At 43.9% G+C, this 23,290-nt stretch overlaps 1 protein-coding gene across 3 annotated transcripts in view; it reads right to left on the bottom strand.

Annotated features, from left to right (window-relative positions):
• The window catches only part of LOC110982359 (MAM and LDL-receptor class A domain-containing protein 1-like), a 157,892-nt gene that overhangs the window by 86,992 nt on the left and 47,610 nt on the right, over positions 1-23,290 (bottom strand). For all 3 annotated transcript variants that reach the window (XM_087131433.1, XM_087131431.1, XM_087131432.1), the window contains exons 44-68: positions 22,973-23,213; positions 22,019-22,130; positions 21,270-21,438; positions 20,420-20,507; positions 19,227-19,400; positions 18,566-18,834; positions 18,028-18,118; positions 17,238-17,378; positions 15,699-15,955; positions 14,604-14,697; positions 13,254-13,394; positions 12,688-12,813; positions 12,299-12,520; positions 11,726-11,869; positions 10,046-10,308; positions 8,600-8,684; positions 7,921-8,067; positions 6,899-7,053; positions 6,194-6,377; positions 5,563-5,700; positions 3,129-3,292; positions 2,228-2,350; positions 1,851-1,935; positions 1,469-1,633; positions 276-432 (exon numbers count right to left, since the gene is read on the bottom strand). In XM_087131433.1, coding sequence (XP_086987559.1) covers positions 276-432; positions 1,469-1,633; positions 1,851-1,935; positions 2,228-2,350; positions 3,129-3,292; positions 5,563-5,700; positions 6,194-6,377; positions 6,899-7,053; positions 7,921-8,067; positions 8,600-8,684; positions 10,046-10,308; positions 11,726-11,869; positions 12,299-12,520; positions 12,688-12,813; positions 13,254-13,394; positions 14,604-14,697; positions 15,699-15,955; positions 17,238-17,378; positions 18,028-18,118; positions 18,566-18,834; positions 19,227-19,400; positions 20,420-20,507; positions 21,270-21,438; positions 22,019-22,130; positions 22,973-23,213 — 3,935 coding nt within the window. The remainder of the gene's footprint in view (positions 1-275; positions 433-1,468; positions 1,634-1,850; positions 1,936-2,227; positions 2,351-3,128; positions 3,293-5,562; positions 5,701-6,193; positions 6,378-6,898; positions 7,054-7,920; positions 8,068-8,599; positions 8,685-10,045; positions 10,309-11,725; positions 11,870-12,298; positions 12,521-12,687; positions 12,814-13,253; positions 13,395-14,603; positions 14,698-15,698; positions 15,956-17,237; positions 17,379-18,027; positions 18,119-18,565; positions 18,835-19,226; positions 19,401-20,419; positions 20,508-21,269; positions 21,439-22,018; positions 22,131-22,972; positions 23,214-23,290) is intronic.

Genomic DNA, 23,290 nt, shown 5'->3' with positions numbered 1-23,290 from the left:
CAGCAAGGTGACTGGATGTTCTGGCCAATCAATTGTCTTGGCAGGTGTGACATATCGTGAAATGGCTGAGAGACTATCCTTTTGTTGCATCCTCGATTCTTACCGTAGGGTGCAACTGCTATTCTGGACAGTCATCAACACAAGGATCTGCCTGGGGTTGAAACTGAAGAGACCGAGCTTCAGGGAAAATGCCCCTGATCTGTAGATTCTATACATGACCAGCTAGTGAACTGCTCACAAAGAATGTAAAAACAAATTTGAGGGCAATGTCTTACCGGAGAAGAACTTCCAGTGTGCCCATGTCGCTGCCGAACATGTGGTACCAGAAAGAGAAGCACAGGTTGCTGCCGTCGCCCTTGGTGACCGGTGAGACCAACATGGCCACGTCGCCTGACTGGCGAGGGGATGAGGTCTCCGTGTACATGTAGAAGCCTGCGATAAGCAACAAGAAATCTAGTTTGACCATTGGCCGGTAGCAGAGGTTGTGTTGGAATCGGAGGGGATGCTGCTGGGCATAGTGTTTTCTGTCCATGGGAGGTAGATGCAGCCGCTAAGCCAGTGGCTCTCTATAGGGTTATGGCTTTCATCTGCAGCCAGTGAATGTAGACGGGACAGTAGACAAATGCTGAGCCTGTCCCACAGAGTTTCACATTCAGAAGCTGCTAGGTGCTAAAAACAGTTGCTCAGCAAAAACAGGTTACTGGCAAAAACAGGTTACCAGCCAAGATTTTGTGTGATTTAAATTGTTTAAATCTGGCTCCCAGCTAGTTTGGGCTAAACGTATCAATGCGCTAAGTGCTTTATTCCATTTTGCTTGCACAAGAAATCAAGCCCTGTTTGTTATGAACCGCTCTTGTTTTTTTAATTTGTTTTGGTCAAAATATGGGCAAAAACATATAAAGCAAGCCAGTGGTGCAGTTTAGGAGCACTCTAAAAGCCATGGGTTAAAATTTAATTCCAGTCTTAACTGTTCAAATACAAAATGATATGATAAGTTAAGAGAGTGGATTCTGAGATTTTGAATTTCCAAACTTGTGAAATCCAAAACACAAATCTCATTAAAAAAATGAGCACCACAGTTTCATTGTCAGGTACACCTATCAATAATGACAAAAATAACCCCCCAATCTCTTAAAGTTTGCCTAGATAAATTACCAGAGAAGGCTACGTAACCCCACACAATGCCAGCTATACCAAGGTGAAGTTTGTTTCAAGTATGGGGACTGACTGGGCATTGTGGGGGAAACTTCTTAAGTCGTGCCCAAAATGTAATATGTTGTGTGCAACTTCCGGTTGATGGATGCGACCCCGAGATGACGATTTGCAAGTCTGCACGTTATGCCGCTTGGATCATGCCTTGACATCGTGCACTACATGTCGGAGGTCGCATTCAAATTAAGATGACTGAGGAACTCACTGGGGAATCCCTGGACCGCAACATTAAGTTTGATTGACGTGACCATTTTACCTGATCCAGTGGTGTGATCTCCACTGGGACCAGTGTCGGACGATGGAGTGCCCCCGATGGAGCGCAGCCAATCAAAGTCGTCGTTGGGGTCCTGCCTCCAGCCGCAGGGTCCATTGTCAAAGTCGCAGTCAAATGCTGTGCTTGGCTTGGCTGCAGCCGGTTGGACTGTTTTGCAAACCAATAAACCACAGTAATATCAATTGTCTTACTACCGATTGCTGATTTGTTCTGATACTGTCTGTGACTATAATGTGTGACTAGTCTCAAACACTTATGGAATCTGTTTTTAAAGTAAGACAAATTCAACACATGATTATCTGTAACAGCTTGCAGATTTTATGATGCTGTCTGTGACTGTTTACGACTGGTCTCGCATACTTACCTGTGCATGCTGTGTCTGTTACAGTGAAGTCGTCCAGAGCAATGTCGCCTTGGTATCCGGCACCAACAACACCATCGATATAGATCTAGAACAATTTGGCAAAGGTAAACAAAAAATGACTCTTTGTTGCCTCTTTTTCAATCTTGCAGGCAGAATAATGCCTGGCGTGAAGGTGGAGTTTCACATCAACATATAGAAGGTTTGCAGGGCTGCCATCTTGCAGGCCAGTGCCCTGCGAGATGGCTACCATGCAAAGCCCCTATAGGTCATTTTTTTTGCTCTGGACCAGAAAAAGATTTCCAACACCCGCGAGTTCCTTTTACAGATCGTATTGAGTGTGCATTTTGTAGACCTGCAAATGGGGGTGGGGCCCTCACCTCAAAGTTCTTGTCGCTGGTGAAGGAGATGGCTCCGTTCTTCCAGTCCTTTTCATCGACACTCTGCTCGTTGAAGAGACTCCAAGCAATGGTCTTGGTCTTGGTTCCGCCAAGATCTTCCACCTTGATAAAAAAAGGACAGAAGGATGTTGATATGAATAATCACTCAGTGAGGGTAGAAAAATGAGAGAAGTGCGAAACAAATAACTTTTCATCAAGAGAAGAGAATTGCGAGAAGTGCGAAGCAAATAATTACTCATTGAGAGTAGAGAACTGCGAGAAGAGCAAAACAAAGAACTACTTATTGAGAGTAGAGAACTGCGAAAAGAGTAAAGCAAAGAATTATTTATTGAGACTAGAGAACTGCGAGAAGAGCAAAACAAAGAAATATTTATTGAGAGTAGAGAACTGCGAGAAGAGCAAAACAAAGAACTACTTATTGAGAGTAGAGAACTGCGAAAAGAGTAAAACAAAGAAATATTTATTGAGAGTAGAGAACTGCGAGAAGAGCAAAACAAAGAACTACTTATTGAGAGTAGAGAACTGCGAAAAGAGTAAAACAAAGAACTACTCATTGAGAGTAGAGAACTGCGAGAAGAGCAAAACAAAGAACTACTTATTGAGAGTAGAGAACTGCGAAAAGAGTAAAACAAAGAACTACTTATTGAGAGTAGAGAACTGCGAAAAGAGTAAAACAAAGAACTACTCATTGAGAGTAGAGAACTGCGAGAAGAGCAAAACAAAGAACTACTCATTGAGAGTAGAGAACTGCGAGAAGAGCAAAACAGAGAACTACTCAGCAAGAGGAGAGAATTCCGAGAAATGCAAAACAAAGAACTACTCATGGACAGATGATCTTTACATGGTGCTCTGTAATCTAATCTAAATGCTTGTTTTTTACCTTGTAGAGTGAGAGCTCGCCGATGTCTTTCCCAAACATGTGGTACCAGAAGTTGAGGCACTTGGTGACGGTGCCGGAGGCAGGGGGATTGTATACCCCACTCACCAAGACCCCGTGGTCCCCAATACTGTGTGGGGAGCTCGTCTCCAGGTACATGTAGTTACCTAGCCAAAATGGGAGGTTGGTCAACAAAACAATTTTAGGATATCATAGTTCAGTGACAGTCACATGTGCATCTTCTGCATGACTTTTGTTAAAAAGAAATAGTGATTTGGTTAGATTTGATTTAATTTGATTTTCCGTAGCAGGAAGAAATGACCAAATGGCTGAGATAAGTGGCAGGCATCCACTTCTCAAGTCACACGATGGAATGTCTCTGGTTGATTCAGTCGTCAAGTAGTCAAATAAAACAACCAAGGTAACTGACAAGAGCCCAATTTCGTGGCGCTGCCATGCAAGGGGTGTAACAACCCGGGGATGTTGGTGCCTCCCCCCCACGACAATTAATTCCCCTTAATGAATCCAAAATGAGTACATAAACGATATACGTTGGCCATTGGCATTTCCCCTAAAGCATGAAGTGTAGTGTAGCATGGATCACTTCAAGTGTGAATTTTACATGAACAGGTCGTCGAGTTAGCAAACTGATTGTGGCATACTCGCCCAAGGAAATGCCTTCGCTACGGCACTGTTTTACACTCAGAGAGACTCTGCATATTTCATGGGACAGGCTTACCTGGGAGGAAAAATGGGCTTAATGTAACCATGGGAGTGTCTACACAAGCTCAACTGTTAGTTACCGTAACCACGTCATGGCATTGTACTAGCTTAGCAAAATTTTCTGCCAAACTTTTCTGCTATGAACAGTTACGCAGTGCCACGTGATTGGACCCAGGTGCTTATTATTAAAAAGAAAGAAAGTTGAATATTCCATATTTATTTTAGGGCCATGTGGCCTAATGGTTGAGGTATGTAACGATGAAAATTATGTTTTAAAAAATGTATGCAGAGGCCCATTTGAAAAAGAAATGGTAACAAGCTTGTGGTGAAAAAAAAAACAGTCCAATGGTTTCTCGTGGGAACTGTTTTAAACTGAGAGTGGCAAATTAAAACCACGACACAGTGATAAATCACTGTGTTTAGAAACTTGAGCAATCAGTTCCTTATGCCGCGCTGAAGCCACATATTCTGGCCAATCCGTGGTCTTGTTTAGGTATGACGCCGCAGACTGATTGGCACGGCTGAGCGCTTCCAGGCTGTGCTTTCGGGTCCTTCAAAAGAGGCGCTACTGTTGCAGAGAGGTGGTGATGGGTTGAGTTCCAAACTGAAGGGCTCTTGCCTTGAGAGTCATTGTGCAATGTGATGCTGAATACTATGACTGATTGTCACTGTGGGGCCAGTTCAAGGGATGACTATAGTTAACCATAGTTTGACTAACACCGCCTGAACGATGGATGATGTGTACTATCTAGTCAACCACTTGGAACCAGGCCCAAGGGCATGGTCACACCGCAGGTTATCAATAACCCATCTCATTTATCATTACGGAGGGAGCCGTTTATATGAAAATAATTGTACGAGACTTCACAGATCACGTACGTTGTGAGAATTGCAGCCAGCGGTGAAATGTGAGTAATGATGAGATTTAAAAGTTTGAGTTTAACTAAAATGTGTGTGCGTGTTACAGTGCAACCAGTGCATGAATTGAATGTTGTGTTTTTCCGATCATGTTTTACTGTGTTCCGTTCATATATTTATATGTTTATATTTATTGTAGATGGCCTTATGTTGGAGACTGGTCTCCAATGACCGAGAAGAGTCCCTTGTGTACCGCTAAGGAGCATAGACTCTGAACTTGCTCTGCCTGCCTGAGATTTGGGCTGATCTACTGAGGTTTTTTAGATGCCAGATTCAGGGGGCTACAGAGGGTGGACCGATTAATTTTGCTATTTTAATAATTTAAAGTGGATATTTGATGGAACCTTTCTTTTTTATGATTGATGTGATGATCCTAGAGTCCATTGATTGACTAATTCAGTATACTTGAGGTTTTTATGACTTAATCACATATCTGTAAATAATTAAATAATTCTGTAAGAAGTTCACTTTCTATTTATCTCGTGTTGTAAATATTGGAATACAGAATACTGGAATTCCAGAAGACCGTTTGATCTTGTTATTTATTTTGATTGTCGGTGCATCCTAAAGGATCGGGGTTGCCATTCCTAATTGTGAGGGGCCAAATGTCGGAGTGGTGACAGTGTGCATTGTTAAAAAGCAACTGACTTATTTGTCAAGCTAAGTTGGCACCTGAACTTAATTGCTCATTAACAGTAGAAAGTTGTAGACTACTACTTTAGATGTGGACTGAGCATCAACAGTTTCAACCCCTCCATGCGACCCTGGCATATACCCGTCGAGGGTCTTGACTCACCATCTTTGGTTCCTTTGGTGTGGTCGATATCGGGACCAGTGAAGGAGCTGGCGGTGCCTCCGGATGACCTCAGCCACTGGATGTTCCCGTCGAGAGAGTGACGCCACTCGCACATGTTGTCCTCAAAGTCACAATCGCCTACACGGGCAGGAAGAAAGACAGACAAAAACTTTGGAAATTGGAGCTTATAAAGGCCACAGTTTCCACGCCTCTCCAAAGCCATGATGCAATTCTATATCAGGTTCCAAAGGTACAGCTAAGGGTGCCATTTGACCTCGAGGGTGTGCAAAAAACCCATGGACCATGTTACAACACCCATAGGCAATCTGCTATGATGTGGCCCATGGCCTTTCTTATTTTGAGATTAATAAAAAAGAATAGCTGAAGTTGCCATTTGCCTCTGAGGGGGTGTGAAAACCCATGGACCATAACACATTCTGTCTACTGTGTTATCCTGCTGTATAGTCTGCTGTTTTCCAGCAGAGGAAGGAGGTACGTATTGGCATAGCAGAGAGTATCATTTGCCTCTGAGGGTGTGCAAAAGGCCATGGACCATACCACGAGAGACAAGTTGTTTTATTGTATTAGTAAAGTGGGGTTGTCAATCATATTCCGTCCTTGACCTCCTCACCTCCAAGCTGGCATGCCCGCGGATAATGGTCTACGTCATCAATGGCAATATCTGACAGAGTGCCCCCAATCTGAGCCTCAAACCTCAACTGGTAGGTGGACGAACGCTGGACATTAACCAAGGCATAGTTCCATGTGTCGCCCAGGTTGCCCGATTCAGACCAGAGAGCAGTCTGACCATTGACCTGACAGAAAATTGTGTAAAAAAACCAGAAGTTTAGTCCTCACTCTCAAATAAGTGACAGATTCCCCCCCTCTGACTCTCTCTGAAAGGAAAACCCTACGAACAGAAAGTCTTCCACAACGTTGCAATGACATTAGCATGTATACGTTGTCATATTTTTGTACAACACTGCAGCAACAAAAACGTGGGGAAGTCTTCTTATGATCTGTCGGCAGCATAGCATTGTTTTAATTGTATCCTATCACAACCTTTTTAAAATGTTAGGAGACCAGGTCATCTCTTACAACCAATAGAGTAACATTCTCAAAGTATCACTGCAAACGTTCCCATAATCTAAAACACTAGTTGGAGGATTACATTCTGTCTTTGCTGAGACAACACGAGGATAATGTATGATCACATGACCAAATTTTTGGCAGAATGCGTACAATGCAGCGTCATCTTTGCCCAATGCATCAAAGCAACTGAAGCTCACTCCAGTCAAATTTTCCTTCCCTGTTTACGGTGGAAGGTGACACCTACCCCCACAGACAGCTGGCCCATGTCGGCGCCGTACATGTGATAGTAGAACGTCCAGCACGTGTCGGTCACTCCGCTGCCCGGTGAGTAGTTGGGGGTCAGAAGGGCAGCCTGGTCACCGACTGACCTCTGGTCTGCTTCAGCGTACATGTAGCGTCCTGCAGAAGGCATTGGTGCAACGGGGGAACAAACTTATACTTTTGGTTCAGCAAATCAGTCCAAGAAGGAACAACTTCGGTAATCAAACTGCACAGTGACACCTCAGGATATGACAGTTATTCACATTGGGATAAACAGTTTATCAAGGCAAAGTCAGATCTAAGGGTAGGATGGTTACACGTTTAAATGAAACAAGTTCCAAACCCATTTACAGATTTTCCAAAACATTCAAACGGAACTGCCCCTTTTAGAGCTTTGGCGTTTTGATTGACGCAATCTTGCATTCATTTTTATTGTAAACGATGCCTGTAAAATGGAATCAGGTTTTTGGAACACTTTGCTACTCGGTCATCTCAAAGGAATACATGTACATGAATTCGTTCATGGTATTCGGTGGCCTTAAAAAAGCGTTGGCTAAACGTTTACGCGGATTTGGAAAGTTTTCTAAATGTTTTTCACATTAAAAGTCAATTCCCACGAGATCCTGCTTACTAGTGCAGACGTCTTAACCGCTTGACCACTGAGCTTGCCGGTGTCGGCTGGCCGGTTTGAATCAGTATAGCAGTGGGTACCACGGACAACTATTTCCAAAGATGGAAAAGTGATTTCGACCAAATACTACCTCGACCAATTATTGCTGTCTAAAGCCGTCCCCTCCTACATTTGCTGGATGGAGAGGTGTATAGAGGGGCTAACGACATGCTAACGACAAATTTGAAGCCATTTTGGGGCCAAAGTGCACAACAACCAACAAACCATTTGGAAACAAGATGATGTCTTACAAGACCTAATGTGGCTATTGCCGAGTATTATGAGCAGCACCATCAACTTGATCAAGAGGTGAAAGATCACAGAGTCACTCTTACCCGAGCTGGTGCCAAGGGTCACGTCTACTGAGGGCCCTGTGTTCTTGGTTGGGGTGGGTCCGTGGGAGACAATCCAATCAAAGTCATCGCTGGTCTCCTGAATGTAGCTGCAGAGCGTGGTGTCTTCAAACGTGCAGCGAGTAGTGCCTTGGGAAATTATCAGAGAGTGCTGCCGTCAAGAATTGCTAAAAACCTAAGTTCAGTTTTACTTTCAACTTTCATTATACTTTTACAGGGATTTCGTTGTTACAGACATTGCCCCCAATCCTCTGAGAATCCTCTGCAAGACAGTTGGCCTATTGTGAAATAGAGATCTCCAGTGAAATCTTTCCCCATCCCAGTAACCGGCAAAAGTGGCCAGTTCACTTTGCTGGTTAGGGTGTATTTTGAAGCTCCTACGGATGCACGTCTCCGCACGAATTTATATTTTTATCACAAAAAGTGAGTTTTCAAGGACTTCAAAGGACTTGCGATAAATTCCAGTACTTTCCAGGCCATGAAAAGAGAAAAATGAAATACTAGGACTTTCAGGGACCGTACCGGCCCTGTGACCTCCTGCAATTTGACAGAATTCTCCAAAACTTCCAGCCCAAACTTTGAAGGGTGTAAGATGGTTTGGGTTAATATCTCATGGCAATCTAAAACTGTGGAAATGTTTATAAGTAGGGGTCCCACTTACCCTTACAATTGCCGTCAGTTATTTTCAAGTCGTCGAGGGCAATGTCTCCCTGGTAACTATAGCTGGCAATTCCTTCATAAACAATCTGGTGTCAAACAAAATCTGGTAACTTGACAAAACTGCAATCTATACTTTATAAAACTGTTTTTCTCTTTAACCCATTTTAGTATATTAAGCGTGTATTAAACCATACATTGTATTCATTACAATGTACATGTATTATATTGTACTGCACTGTGTTACATTCTGACTATCAGTTGCGTGTATGTGCGCAGTCTTGCCCGGAGGGTCGCATGCGGAAGGAAAGATACAAAAACGTGTGCCTGTACGTGAAAAGGAAAGCGGCACTAGCACCCCTACGTGTGTGCTGCGCGTTGTAGATGCTCATGTCAATAGCTTCACATACGTCAAAGCCAAGTCACGCACTGGAGGACAGATACATTTAGCTGTATACTTTACGTTCATTTTTTGCATGTTCTTGAGGGACCACATAATGGTGCTGTTCACGTCACCCACTGTTAGTGAATGGGCACATGTGTGCACACTGTATCCATCACTGCTGAGCCCTTATGGGGCTATAGGGACGACCGCTTCATTAAATGGATTGAAAGCTTAACCTGAAGGCTTGGAACCCGAGTGGAAATGTTTGCCGCCCCCAATTTCAATCAGACCTGACACTGCACACAACCAAGTGTTTAATCCTGCTAAGTCCTCAGCCTCATCGGATGTGGCACCTTGTGAATGACGGCATTCATTGTGAGCACTTCTTTGAAGTTTCAAATCAATCCTAAATTCGATTTTGTGCTTATGTTCATTTATCATTCATGGCATGTTGTCCCATTAGCATTGACCGGTTATGCAACTTTCATAAAATTGGTGTCAAAGTGATAGGTACAGCATTACTAGTAAAATTCCTGAAGACCCGGCATAAAAAGAAATGGAATGCTGTGAAATCAGACAAACTGTCAAGGGGGCAGGGTAGGCCCCCTCCAAACTGTTCTTCAAGTTAAAGATACAGGCGCATTTATCCCAAAATTAGCTGGCGAAATTATTGACAAAAAGCATACATGTTACCACAATTTGTTGGTTCCACTCTGCCAGGCATGACATCATGAAGCTGCACCCGACTTAACATTAGAATTACGTGTTCCTGATGCTGAATTCAGGTGTAGTTGAAAACACAACTTAAAAGTTTCTGATCTGAAATCAAAATCTTAGAGTATTGTTTTTCTCAGAATATACGGCATTCACTGAGCTGAAACTTCATCAGGTTTGTTCTTAGGCACCCGTCTTTAAGATTTTTGAATAATTTTGTTGCCTTAATTCTTAAATGACAAATGATGGACTGTGCCTTTAATGAACAATGGAAAGCGACACACACGGGGGGGGGGGCATTCTACCCTTGAAGATGCCTTTCAGAGTCCAGGTTTAAAAAAAAATTTGTACCTGATACGGTGACGAGAATGCGGCCTCAAACTGGCCCAGGTACCACCTGTCGTCCAGGGTGCCAGAGCGGGTCCAGATGGGCTGTGATAGGACCCCGCCCTGGGGCTGGACATACACGTTGAGGGTCTGGATGTCCGAGCCGAACATGTGGTAGTAGAAGCTGATGCAGGACTTGTGGCTGTTATCCACCAGGGGGCTGAGTAGCCGGGCCTTGTCGTCGTAGGGCTGGCCGCTGTCCTCGATGTACACATAGTAGCCTTGATCTGCAGGGCATTGAACAAAAACTACTTAGATTTTTTTAAAAAAGTTATTGGTAAAACAAAAGAAACTAAGTGCCCTATAGAAATGGCTGAAAGGGTAACACAGGTGGGTCACGACACAGCGTACCAACATGTGGTTAGCATGGAGAGGCTACTTTTCACGGCTCAATGGAGGAAGCGGCCAACGAATTCCATTTCTGAATTGCATTAGACTCAATTTTCTTTTGTCTGGATAGAAGATTTGATAGGTTTGATTCAAGTGTCGGCTTTGATATTTGCGATGTTGAATGCCAGGGAATCACAGTCTAATTCAAATTGTCTAAGAACAGAACATGAAACTATGTCAAATAATTAAGGGCCTCTATTTTTTATTGCTGAAGTTAAGTCAATTCAATAGACTACTCACTCATAGCCTCCCTACGAACAAATGAAAGCAACTCACAACCAGGGGCCAGGCTTCACTATGGAACGACCAGGCCGCACTCAGGCAAATTAGAAACCTTTGGATTTTTTTTTTATCCCTTGCTCTGAACTCCCACTTGACTAATGGCTCCAGTCAGCTTTGATTAAGGGGCAGCTTTACCCAGCTATTCAACAAAGAGGATAGAGGAGTAAGGTTGTTCCTGCTTTGCGGCCAATACTCCAATGTCAAAGTTGCCGCCACACACAATGGAACTGAACAACGGCAGCAGACTTGACCGAGGTCGGTGGGATGTCGGTCTGGCTAAGAAGCGTAAAGGTCTGATTTTGTTGATCAGTGATGTTTTTGTTGTAAGGTGAATTCGCCAGTGTAGACCATCGTCACTTCCTGCCGAGGTCACAGCATTTTCCTTAGCACTGGCTCACGCCTCATGCATAGCAACCTGATCCTTCCTTTACTCAACGTGTGGCACGAAACACTCGATATTTCGCGTAAAAATTCAACCATTCAAACTCACTTTTTGAAGGGAAACATGGGCGGCTGCTATGCAGCAGGATGCAATCACACAAGTGAGAGCCGTCATTGTAAGTTCTTTCGCTTCCCGGCTTCACATTTGACAGAATTCTCAGCGTGAGTGTGATTGGTCAAGATAATGTAAACAAAGTGTAACTGGCGAATCACAGCGGCCGTTTAATCATGCAGTGCAAAATCGCAACTGATACCGCACATTGAAACAGCCATGATGGCTCTGTGTGAAAAAGTGTGAGCTAGTTGCTAGGGCACCAAGCCGGTGACCTCTGAGTGACGTCATGTCTATGGCAGCGAATTCACTGTATGACAAAGGAAAAGACGGGTGCCTGGCTCAACCAGAAGAGCCTGGCTCAAGATTTACAGTCCTGAAGGCACCAGCGTGGCCTTGCATTCCAGCAGCCCCGGCCACACCTATCGTTTCAATTTCCTTCCTATCTGCTCTTCTTTTCTCTTGACTCTCAGACCTACCGGTGCCAAAAGTGTGGTCCGTGGGTGGCCCTGTCTGGCTGGAGGTCGTTGACCCTTGCGCTCTCGTCCAGTCGAAATCGTCGTCTGTCGCCTGGCTGTAACCGCAAAGGTTGAGCTCAAAATCGCAGTCCTGGAGTTTTGGCGCTGTGAAAATGTCATGAAAACAGTGAGTCACTTCAAGCAGGTGTATTTTGTTTTGTCTTCCCACCCAATTGGAGTGGGGAATTTAAATTTTTTTAACTGCGCGAGGCAAATGATGCGCATGAAGCAAACCATACTTCGCTATTCAAAAAGAAATCTCCGGTAATTTTAAAAAGTCAAAAGATGGAGGAGAGTAAAGTTTGAAAAGTGACCAACAACTCAAGGTGTAGTTTTGGGTCCTTAAAATACCTTACTCCATTTTAATGCAAATTTGCTCATTTATGAGCAAAAGTGTGATGCCATTTTGGGAAGAACATTCAAGACTGCAGCTATTTCTGAACGCATTTTTCACACTAATTTTGTCAGTCACATCAGTGACAAAATTGTTCCCAATTCAAGTTCTGGGGCAATTAAATGCTTTTTTTCTCGTACTTCCGCATTTGCCAGTGGTCCAGTGGAGATCGTCTACTGCGATATCGCTGGTGTAGTTTTTACCCACCACCGCGATGATGACGATCTGGTAGCTGGCTGTGGGACTGCTCAGGTCAACCTGCAGCTCGTGCCAGGCATCACCCTGGTTGCCGTTGACCGTCTGCTTGACTGTCTTGGTCTTGGTCGTGGGGTCCATCTGGGCCACCTGCATCTTGTCCACGCCTTAGAGCGATAGAGGTGGGACAGTTTTAGCAAGTTTCATTTCTGCCTGATATGCTGGTGGAATGAATGTTCGTTTTTGTGGGAGTTGTGAAGTTGAAATAATTCAGGCTCTGACTTTGCTGGTTATTTCCAACAGAACTCATTGAATGGTTAAGACGTAGGTTTACCTTGTCCGTACATGTGATACCAGAGGGTGAGGCAGTCGCCGGTGGTGGATGGTTGGAAGTGTTCACTCACCAGCCAGGCCTCGTCACCCTTGGTCGCCCAAGAGGTCTCCAGGAAGACGTAATAGCCTGCCGAGAGAGGGGGGTTGGCGATAAGACAAAGTTACAAGTAGAAGATAATCATCAACACTCTGGTGCAGTCTATATATGCCTCAACACAAATAATAACTGTGATGCTAATGTGAAATTTCCTCATCAAATCAAAGTTTGAAATTATGGAAAAAAGGGGCATCTTTTTTAAATTCACTTATTATCTTAATGTTAATTTTAACCTATATTGTAAACCAAATATTTTTAGTCTTGTGACTTTTTATTTGGTTGCTCTAAAATAAACCACACTTGAATTGAATTGTTACCTCTGCTGTCCAAATGAAAAAAAAAATTGGTCCTTGTTTGCTTCCCTACAGGCTAAGCACCCAGTTGTTGAGAATTTTCACAGCTCACTCTAACTGTGCACTTTTTCTTTTCAAGAAATGAAAGCGAAGACTGAATTGAACCCTAATGCTAACCATTCTGAGTTCCGTAAGTGTGGTCATAGGACGGCCCGGTGTTGTAGCTCTGGGTGGCGCCGCTGCTGCGTTCAAAGTCGAGTTGGTCATCATTCGGCTCATTGTACCAGCCGCACAGATCCTCTTGGAAATCACAATAACCTAGTTACAAATTTGAAAAAAGTACACAGTAAAATCCTGCAACAGAAAAACAAAAAAACTGTCTACAGAACTGAGACTGTGCAGTCAGAATAACAGAGGAAAGGCAAAGATGCTAAAGAGTTGCAAACGAACCATTAACCACTTGCTGCCGGGTGTAATTTGAAGCTGCATGACGTAAAACCGGAGATTTTCAAGATTTTGCATTTTCAAAATTCTTCAAAAAATCATAACTTCATTTACTGGATGTTTACAGTCAGGAATGACTGTCTGGTGGCTACTCTAATCTAACAGACATCTATTGATGCCCGAGTATTTCAGCCAGGCCTACCGCCTGGTAAAAAGAGCCCAGATTGTGCGGTGTTACTTAAGTTTCTTTTGTTCCCAAAACTGGCACAGTGCGCGGTTGGAGTCTTTTCAATAGGGGCCAGATTAGCATGCAGCAATATTATATCGCTCATTACTGGAGCGCTAGAGTGCTTTTGTCCTGGTACTCCGCTCCTGCTGAATACCACAAACAGTGGTACAATATTTCAAAACAATGACGGATTTCCTCTTCTACTGACAACTGAAATTTTTTTTAGCAATTCCCAGCAGCACGGGTTTTTGTTCCGAGTATGGTCTTTTGTTACAGAGCCCAGCCTATTTGCCCGAGACCGGGCTCCCCAGCAGCATATGTGTGAAAACAATGTTGAAAAAGAGAATCAACTTAAATGAAATAGAGGGTCTGATCAAATTCACCGAGTCAAAGTCACCCTGTCACCTGTCACCACAGTTTCCCCAAGACTGGCCAACACCATTGCTGAAGGTGAGCATTTAGTCAAGAACTGTATTTTGTCCATCGTAAACTAGACTGTAAGGTTCATTTTCACGTTCAGTAACTGTGAATTCTTAATACCAACCGGCATAATGGTCACAGATTTTGCCACATACAATTGTCAGTGTCATCCTGATCCAGTACATAATTGATGCTGGTTTCCTGAAATACTGTGCATGGTGTTGAGGTTTGTGCCTGTCGTAACAGCAGACATTCATCTGGTTGAGTTGGACATTGAGAATACCCAGGGGGTCGAAGTAAATGATTTTAGATTCAGAATTGAGCGTTTAACTCTCAAAAAAAAAAAAAAAAACAATTAAGAAAACATAAATACTTGAAGTGCAATTTCTACTATATTACTTTCCAGCCAGAGGACTAGGGCACAGTTTCAATACCTGGTGGCAGGCAGGCACCATCCTTGCGATCAATCTCGTCTATGGCGATGTCCCCATTGCCGCTGGGGTCCCCAACAGTTCCCACAAATGCCGGCTGGATTAAAAAAAAAAAGGATAATTTACAAAACTCAGAATACATACGTAACTATGAATACATTTTGCAGAATCTCACAGCAGCCAAACAGAGCAGGTGCTCTACCAACGCTGGAAAAATATTGGTCCATATGTACAAGTCCTCAAAATAACATGGAGAAAGGGTAAAAATCGAAACAAGTGAGTTTCATCTGAGTTTCTTGAAAGGCCTGTTGAAACAGGTACAGAAGTGCTGCAAAGTCTGCAACATGACAGCAAATATGACGTACTGCAAAAGTTAACAAAAGAAACATCGGACAACCTTCAGTTTCAATGAATTCTACAGCAAACTTTCTTTGATATCCACTTTGCAAATGGAGAAAAAAAAACCTAATACCCCCTCCCCGTGCACCTGAGCCAGCGAGGAGCTGGTGCTCTCAAATTCTACATACAACTTTATTTTCAGTCTGCCTGAATCTAATCTCGAACCAACATCCACGAGGCTTGATGTCTTACAAACACTGCTGATGTGGGCGAGAAATTCAGTAAAAGAACAGGAATGAAACCATTTCAGGGAATGAGTATTTCACATGTAGACACTGGTAAATGCTTCCATCAGAGATGGAGTGGATCCATAACCAATTTTTTTTATGGGGGGGAACAAAAATTTGGTGATTTGTATATGTCACATATTGCGGCCTTTTTGTTGGGTGAGGCTACATTTGGGGGCTATTAAATCAAACAGTACACCAAGAACTCCCCAGCTCTCAACTAGCAAATGTTTTGTCCTGGGGGATTACCCCTTTCCCCCATGGGCCTTTATCATAATGCTGCCATGTTTTGTACCCTGTAGACCCATTAACAACAGTACCACAATTTCACATGCTGAAAAGGGAACAGACTACATTCCCTTCCAGCCTTGGTTTGGTTATATTGCTTTGAATGGTTGAAAAGTAAGATGGCTGTCCCGGTGATTAAGGTCTTTTGATTGCAACTCAGGCAGAGAACGGAAATGCGACTCACAAAAAATGAAATGCTGCTGAGCAGCGTGACGGTGGCGCGGTGCCAGACGTCGTCTTGCTCCCCAACTCTCTCCCACATCTTGTTGCCCAGCGTCCCTGTGTATTGGTGCACGGCCAGCGAGCCCACACCCGTCCCGTGCAAGTGGTACCAGAAGTGGAGGCACTCGCCAGTGGGCGTGGCCGGGTAGTGGGAGTTGTACATGATGGCCTGGTCACCCTTGACCCGGGGCGGCTTCTCGCTGAGGTAGGCAAAGTGACCTGTGGGGCGTGAGGGGGTGGAAGAGGTAATTTCACAGAGCCATCGAATGGAAAACTTTGGTCTGTAAATTTGTTTACAGACCCAAAAAACTGACGACGGCCAGCCACAAGTTTTGACTGGCAAACCTGTTTTTGTTAATAAGCTGATATTTCCAGTGCTTACCAAATTTATTTGCCAAGTAGGGTAAGGAACACAGTGCAAGCTTTTTGTGAACAAGGCAAATATTTTGGGAAGAAAATGGTTCTTTTGTACTTCAATTTTGATTGTTTATGTTTATTGTCTTTTCTTATATGCTCCAACCCAACGTAGACCTGTGGATTCCACTGAATGGGTCATCCAGTTGAAATAAGAAAAAAACATAAATAAATGAATAGATACATTTTGTCACCACATTGGTAAATTTTGGTATGCTCCATTCTTGGGATTAAGAAGACTTTGGCACTGTTGGTTACTTTTTTCGGGATACATTTCCAATTATTTCTCAGAAACACTTATGGCTTCACCATGGTATGTGTTGAGGGTTACTAGCTTGCGGATGGTTTAGGGATGGGGTAAGGTAAGGGTAAAAAGTATCACTGTGCAGTGTTCCTGTGTGTGAAGGTTATGGATTGGCGTTAGGGATGGGGTGAGGGAAGGACTACGGTAGCAGAAGTACCACTGCGCAGTATGACCAACACAAATAAGATGTAGCAATTTGGCCATTATATAAAATTAGGATCTTTCTTTTCCAAGTCCAGTTAGAACGCTTCTTTTATTCGGTGTTACTGCATAAAGCTGGCTTTCTATCCAACAAGCAGAGGTGGATCTGGTGGGAGGGGGGTTGCAACCCCACGCTCAGCTGCAGACTAAATGGAACTATCTGTGAAATGACAGAAAATGAGTACCCCCCCAAAAAATCCCGGACGAGGATTGCGCCATCCATCTATCCATCTATTGTTATTAAGGTTTTCTTTTCATCAGGGAACGATGCATGATGCTTTTGGACCGCCATAGGAGGGCAACCCTTCAGTACGCCCATCAACCCCCTCCCAACATTTCCTGAAAGCTAGATCCACCCATGAACAAGTTGACAAAAACCTGAATGTCAAATACACAGGTAGTTTATTCTATGTTGATTCGTGTTTCTGACGTTGGTGCAATCACCCTGTCACGCCTGTAGTCTTCTGTAGGGGAAGTACATGCCAAAGTAGGCACCAATTTTGACTTGAACTGGAGAAGTTTTGAAGGAGGTTGATTAATCAGAATGTTGAGTCTGTCAGTCCCGATTTTCTGTTTTAATACCTGTGGCTGTTTCAAAGGTCTTGTCGGGCAGTGGTAGGATAGTCCCAGAATGCACTTCATCGCCGCGCTTCCGCTCCCAATCAAAGTCGTCGGTCACGGCCTGAATCCAGTCGCACATGTCGACTTCGAAATCGCACCACTCTGTACGGAAAGAAAAAAGAGTGGAATAATGCCACGCTGATGGACTGAAATACCCGACATTTAAAACACTAAGCCTTGCTGCCAAATGGAATAGTGAGCTACAAGCAATGAAGTAATGCCCAGGGCCCCATTTTCAAGGCACTTCTAAGTACACGATGCGACGCAATTAGAGGCTCCACGTATTTCATGGGGACCGTAAGCATTAAACACAGAAAACTAACTAACTTTGGAAGGAGAATCTACTTTACTTAGTGATGTAAGAATGGAAACTTCTCTGCATACATTGTTTCTGCTAAGCACAGCAAACATGGCATGTTGCTGTGAAATACGCTTCCCATTAAGCAAATGTTTGTGCTTTGGTTAGCAAAATAATTTCCTGAACGTTGAGCAGTGCCGTAAAATTCGGGCCAGGTCACAAAAACTGTAAAACTGCAGAACGCCAACCATCTGTACACAAAATAACTTCAAACAAACAGTTCGACTGCGACTCATTACGGGCTTATGGGAGCGCGTCACAGAAGTTGAACTTTTCTCACTCTTATGCTGTTATGCATTTTGGGGGTTTTTTTGGGCACATAGATCTTCTCAACATTGATGCAGCAACACCCAGGCCAAAAAAACATTGCCTACTTTCAAGAAGGGCACTCACTCGTTGGAGGGCAACTTCCCTCATTGAAGGAGATGTCATCGAGGGCCATGTCGCTGGCCCAGAAGGACCCCATTGTCCCTTCAAACGTTATCTGGGGAAAGAGAAGAAAAATTAGTCATTTCATGCAGTACCGTTCCCTGTTGTCAGGTAGGTAAAGTGGTACTTTTCTCACCTTCTACCTACATAGTCCAAGGTTCGAATCCCACCTAAGTCGGCATATGGATTAGGTTTTCATCCCCTACTCAATTCTGTGGGGTTTCCCTGGAATGTTGATCCAGGGTTTTCCTTCTGGCTCAAAAAAATGAACATTTCTGGACTGTCTTTTCACTTTCACCTCATACTCATCCTGTAATTAGCATTTAGACATTATTACTTCAAGAGAGAAAATCCTTTGTCTGTCTGAAATCTCTTTACTTGAGTAAAACAGAGGATGGTTGGAATGCTTATGTAAACTGTTTGGAAATTGGGCTGCAAGTGTCATGGGAAAAGAGGAAGGGTGAAGATTACAAAGGTCAGGGTGGTGAGAGCCTGAGCGTACCGTAAACTTATTGCCGCTCTTAATGGTCCTCTGGAACATGAGCCAGTCGCCGGACTGGTCGCCTGAGCGTGACCACAGCTTGATGATCGACTGCAGCGTGAGGTCGTTGAGGTACATGCTCATGGTGCCCATGTCCCGGCCGGCCATGTGGTACCACCAGGTCAAGCAGCCGCCTGTCAGCGACGTGGGGTTTATGGTCCGGGAAGTGATGCGGCCCACTTCGTTGGAGCCAAGGGCGCCACTCCAAGCGTCCAACAACAGGTAATAACCTGCGGGACATAAAAAAATTGCATGAAGTTGAGGTACTATGCATGCCTCGAATCCTCTCGCACCAGAGATCCAAAGTAGATATCTTGTATACAGGTTTTTGCCCAAACTCATGCCCAAGACTTCTGCTCTCTGTGGGTGGTATCACCAACCTGTACCAGTCTGTACCCAAGCAGTGAACAATTAGTATCACTTGACTGAATAAGTCCAACAAAATACTAAAATCAAGTGAAAGACTGCTTAAGTACTTCAAAGTACCAGTAAAGTACTAGTGATGCACTCTTGGAGTACTTAAGCCATTGTAAGTACCAGGGAATAAAGTACTAGTAAAGTACCAATCAGGTACTTGTGAAGTACTCATCACTATTACAGAATATTGGAGTTGATTCCTGACCTTGGCCCGTGGTGTGGTCACCGTTTGGTCCCGTGTCCCATCCGAATGTTGGCCCGGATTGGCGGATCCAGTTCAGGTCATCGGACTTGTCCTGCACCCAGCGGCACGTGTTCTTCTCAAAGTTGCAGGAGATGTTGCGCGCCAGGGTGGCTGGATCGGCCGTCCTAGGCTGGACTGTCACCACAAGGAGAGAGAAAAAAAATAAAAATAAAAAGACATTCAGACATATAAGCTGATAAAAGTCAATCCGACAGATGTAGTCACACTTTCTGCTGGAGTCTCAAAGTTAAACAAACTCCATTTTCGTCATGCTCTTATGATGGGTCTGTGTTTCCACGGAGTGATACTTTGTTTAATTTTCATTGTTGAAAGGAAATTCCTTTTTTTTTGCAAGGACACCTGACAGATTATTGCTTCTATGTGAGGTGATATGCAACTACTTTGACAGCAAATAGATTGAGGATCAACGAGGGCGTGACTACAATCCTAACAGATCCAATGCCTCACCAATGCCAGTTCTAGTACAATGGCAAAACGTGTAACATATATTGGGATTTGATTTGGAGGAAATTTGGAGGATTGAGTACTGCCGATGTAACTTTGGTTTAGGAATGTCTAAATGTGATTTTTTGGACATTCAGAGAGAAAATAGTTTCTAAATTTCAATGCCAGACATTCAAGAATGAGGCCAGATATTCCAAACTCACATTTTCTTCTGAACAGGCCTATGCTCAGATGCTAAAATCACTCTGAACTTAAACACGTCGAAAAAGACTCCCCCAGGAAACTTGAGTGAAATCTCGTCCTATTCAGTTGATTAAACTTCACTCCAATGCGTCCCATGCCTTGTGTCAATCAGGAGTTAACTTCCACTCAAACCTTCTGGAATTCTGAGTGTACTGATGATGCCGCACCTTGTTTCCTACATGTGCGCTCTTTTGTGGGAGCTAGGTAGGGATGCCGGATTTGGAAAATTAAAATTTGTCGCTAAACATCCACTGTCACATTCTGTTACTGAAGCTGTTTCTTCTGAGCTTAAAATCAAACCACACCTGTTTCTTAAAGTGACCCTCTTAGCCGGTAATATTTCTCTTACAACTCTCGATATTAATAATATGGTTGCGGGGCAGCAGCTGTTTTTCAGGCAAATTAATAATAACTGCTCGAAATGTAATTGAGACCAGTCGACTCACACTGGCAGAATCCGGTGTGCGAGAAACTGATGTCATCAATGGCAATGTCGCCAAGGAAGCTCGTCCCCACGACACCTTCGAAGGTGATCTGCAAATGATGAAAAATATATACATTTGCTGGACTCGGAAAATGACATCTCAAGTGCAACATCGAAAACGTGAGAGGGACATATGGCCTACATTTCCGTGCTCGCAATTCCCAAGTCGTAAGATCATGGGGTTCAAATCGGCATCTGATTATTGAAGACTCAGGACCTTGGCCAAGTCACTTTACCCACACATGCCTCTTTCCATTGATGTGGGTATAATGCATTGGCCTTATTGAAACAAGAGATGCAAATGAGTAGATTTCAGCGGATGTCACTACTTATCATTTGAGACAGATTTCACTACTAAATGCCATTTCCACTGCTCCAAAACCCAATGCCCCAGACCCTAACCCCCCAATCAACCCCCAACTCCAAAATCCTACACCCAAACCAAACAAAACAAATGGGTACCCGAGAGGGTAGATGGCACACATGCCCTTATACTGGGCACAGAATGATCTGACCTGATGGATAGATGGCTTTTGTGTTGGGGATGTCAATTTTTTATGTGCTAGGTTTTTCCCTTGCACCAACATCAGCTCACCTGGGTGACATCTGAGTGCCTAACTTCCTGCTTTCTTGTGCCGACATCTCAACTATCTGAACCATCTGGTTTGCCGGGATCGACTGGCTGGCTCAAATCTAATGCAGCAGCATGTGATCGGCTGTTGCGTCAAGAGTGTTAATTTTACACTAGATTTTGGCCCAGGTTTGGGTAAGATGAAGCGCCACACATGTACTGCAATAGTTTTTGGGCATACCTGATAGTCGTAGTTGAAGTACAGGCCGACTTGACCAAACTTCCAGTCGGTGCTGTTGACGCTCTGTTCTTTTTGGAGGTACCACAGCGACTCCTCCAGTCGGGAGTTGTTCCCACGCCCTCGGGAAAAGATCAGCATCTCGCCGATGTCCGATCCGTACATGTGGTACCTGAAAAGGGACAAAATAATGACCGATCCTATTGACTATAAATTCAATCAGACGCCATAACTCTGGTGGTACTGCACTCAGACATTTTTCAGCTTGACACGCCTGTGCATTTGGCAAATCGCAACATCCTATTGGTCAAAGAGGCATGCAACATGCGGGTACCACCTGTCCGTACCACCTGTCCGTACCACCTGTCCATGAGTGTTATGCCACAGCACTAACGGCTTCTAATTCTGGCTGTCGAAGTACACAATACTACCCCACTTATTACATGTGCTCAAGGCATTACATCATTATCCCCGACCACCACCAAGAGAGTTTACCCATTAATGGTGTCCTGAATTCAGGAAAATCCTAATGGAAAATCCTGAAGGATGGAAAATCCTGACAAATCTCACTGCTGTTTCACTCTTTAACATCAGGTGGGAAGAGGGGTTGTCCAATGGCCCTTGCCCTCCTATTGCCTACTCAATGCACATGAGCTGACACTTCAAATGACCACAACACTCAAATCCCTATGTCAAATTGAGTTGGAACTCGAGCTGTAGTAGGGTTGAGGAAGATGTGATCAAATTCATACCAGAAGGACATGCAGGAGCCGGTGAGCGGAGACTTGGGGAAGACCTCGCTCTCCAGGTAGGCATAGTCGCCGCTGGTGCGGGGTGAGCTGGTCTCGATGTACATATAGTAACCTGAGGTGCAAGCGAGACAATGGCATTTATTCCATTTCTTTACCCAAGTATGCCCAAACAGTTTAAAACTGGTTTCCATCGGGACCCTGCATATTACAAACAATTAATTAAGGTAACCTCATATCACAAGACATACAATGAACACTGGTACCAACTAAAATAATTTCAACATATATGTACGTCATAGAATAAGCAAATGAACATGGCACTAGTAAAATAAAATAAATTGACTCATTTTCAACATTGTAAAACACAAATTGAATTGCTTATCAAGTTATTGAATTTAAGAAACCAATTGGGAAGAACAGGGAAATTCCCATCTGGCTCCAGTATACATTGTATAAAATGTTGGCATCCTTAGTACAGTGACTCCGTAGATCAGGTTTTGATTAAAGTCAATTTTCACAGTTTCAAGCTGGTTTTCATTGGGGCTCTGCATAATAAAGTAAATTAAGCAGTGGTAAACATTATTCTTTCATGCTTTCCAATGGAGGCAGTGGGGGTCTGTGGTCCACCCACGGATGCCCATAGGAAAGCATACACATAAATAAAGTCAGGCATCATTAGTGCAGATAGACCTATGGTGGTTGTGACATAGCAAACAACAATTTTATAGAGGTACAGTCGCCTCTCCATATAATGAACACTGCCATAACAAGATGCTGTTATAAAGAGCAAATTCTGAGAATCCCTATTTCTTGAACTCCTGTGTTTTATTTGTTTTCCCACTCCAAAGCCATTGTCTGGTCCCTCTGACTTTGTTATAACAAGAATTAAGTGTAATCCAGATGTCTGGTGCTCAAGGCTTCTTATGACTCGGTTCTAGGTTCTCGTTGGCTTGCCTTGTCCGGGAGAACATGACGACCCACAGGTGTGATCCTCGCTGGGGCCGGTGTAAGAACTCCAGGTGCTGTCCGAGAGCCGCAGCCAATCAAATTCGTCATCCTGGCTGTTGGTCCACGTGCAGATGTTTTCCTCGAAGTCGCAGGTGCCCTTCTCGGGGCAGACGCCGGCCTTGTAGCCCACGTGGTCGATGGCGATGTCGCTCATGTAGCCCGACCCGGCCGTGGCTTCAAACACAATCTTTCAACGGTCGAGGGGGGACAAACAGTTATCGTTACGTTGTGCATATTCACGACATGCAGGTAGCTCTGGCAGTC

The sequence above is a fragment of the Acanthaster planci genome, linkage group LG21 (genome assembly GCF_054643075.1).
Source record: "Acanthaster planci isolate LZ-2023a linkage group LG21, COTS_SCS, whole genome shotgun sequence".
NCBI lineage: Eukaryota > Metazoa > Echinodermata > Asteroidea > Valvatida > Acanthasteridae > Acanthaster > Acanthaster planci.
This window is presented reverse-complemented; position numbering and strand designations above follow the sequence as displayed.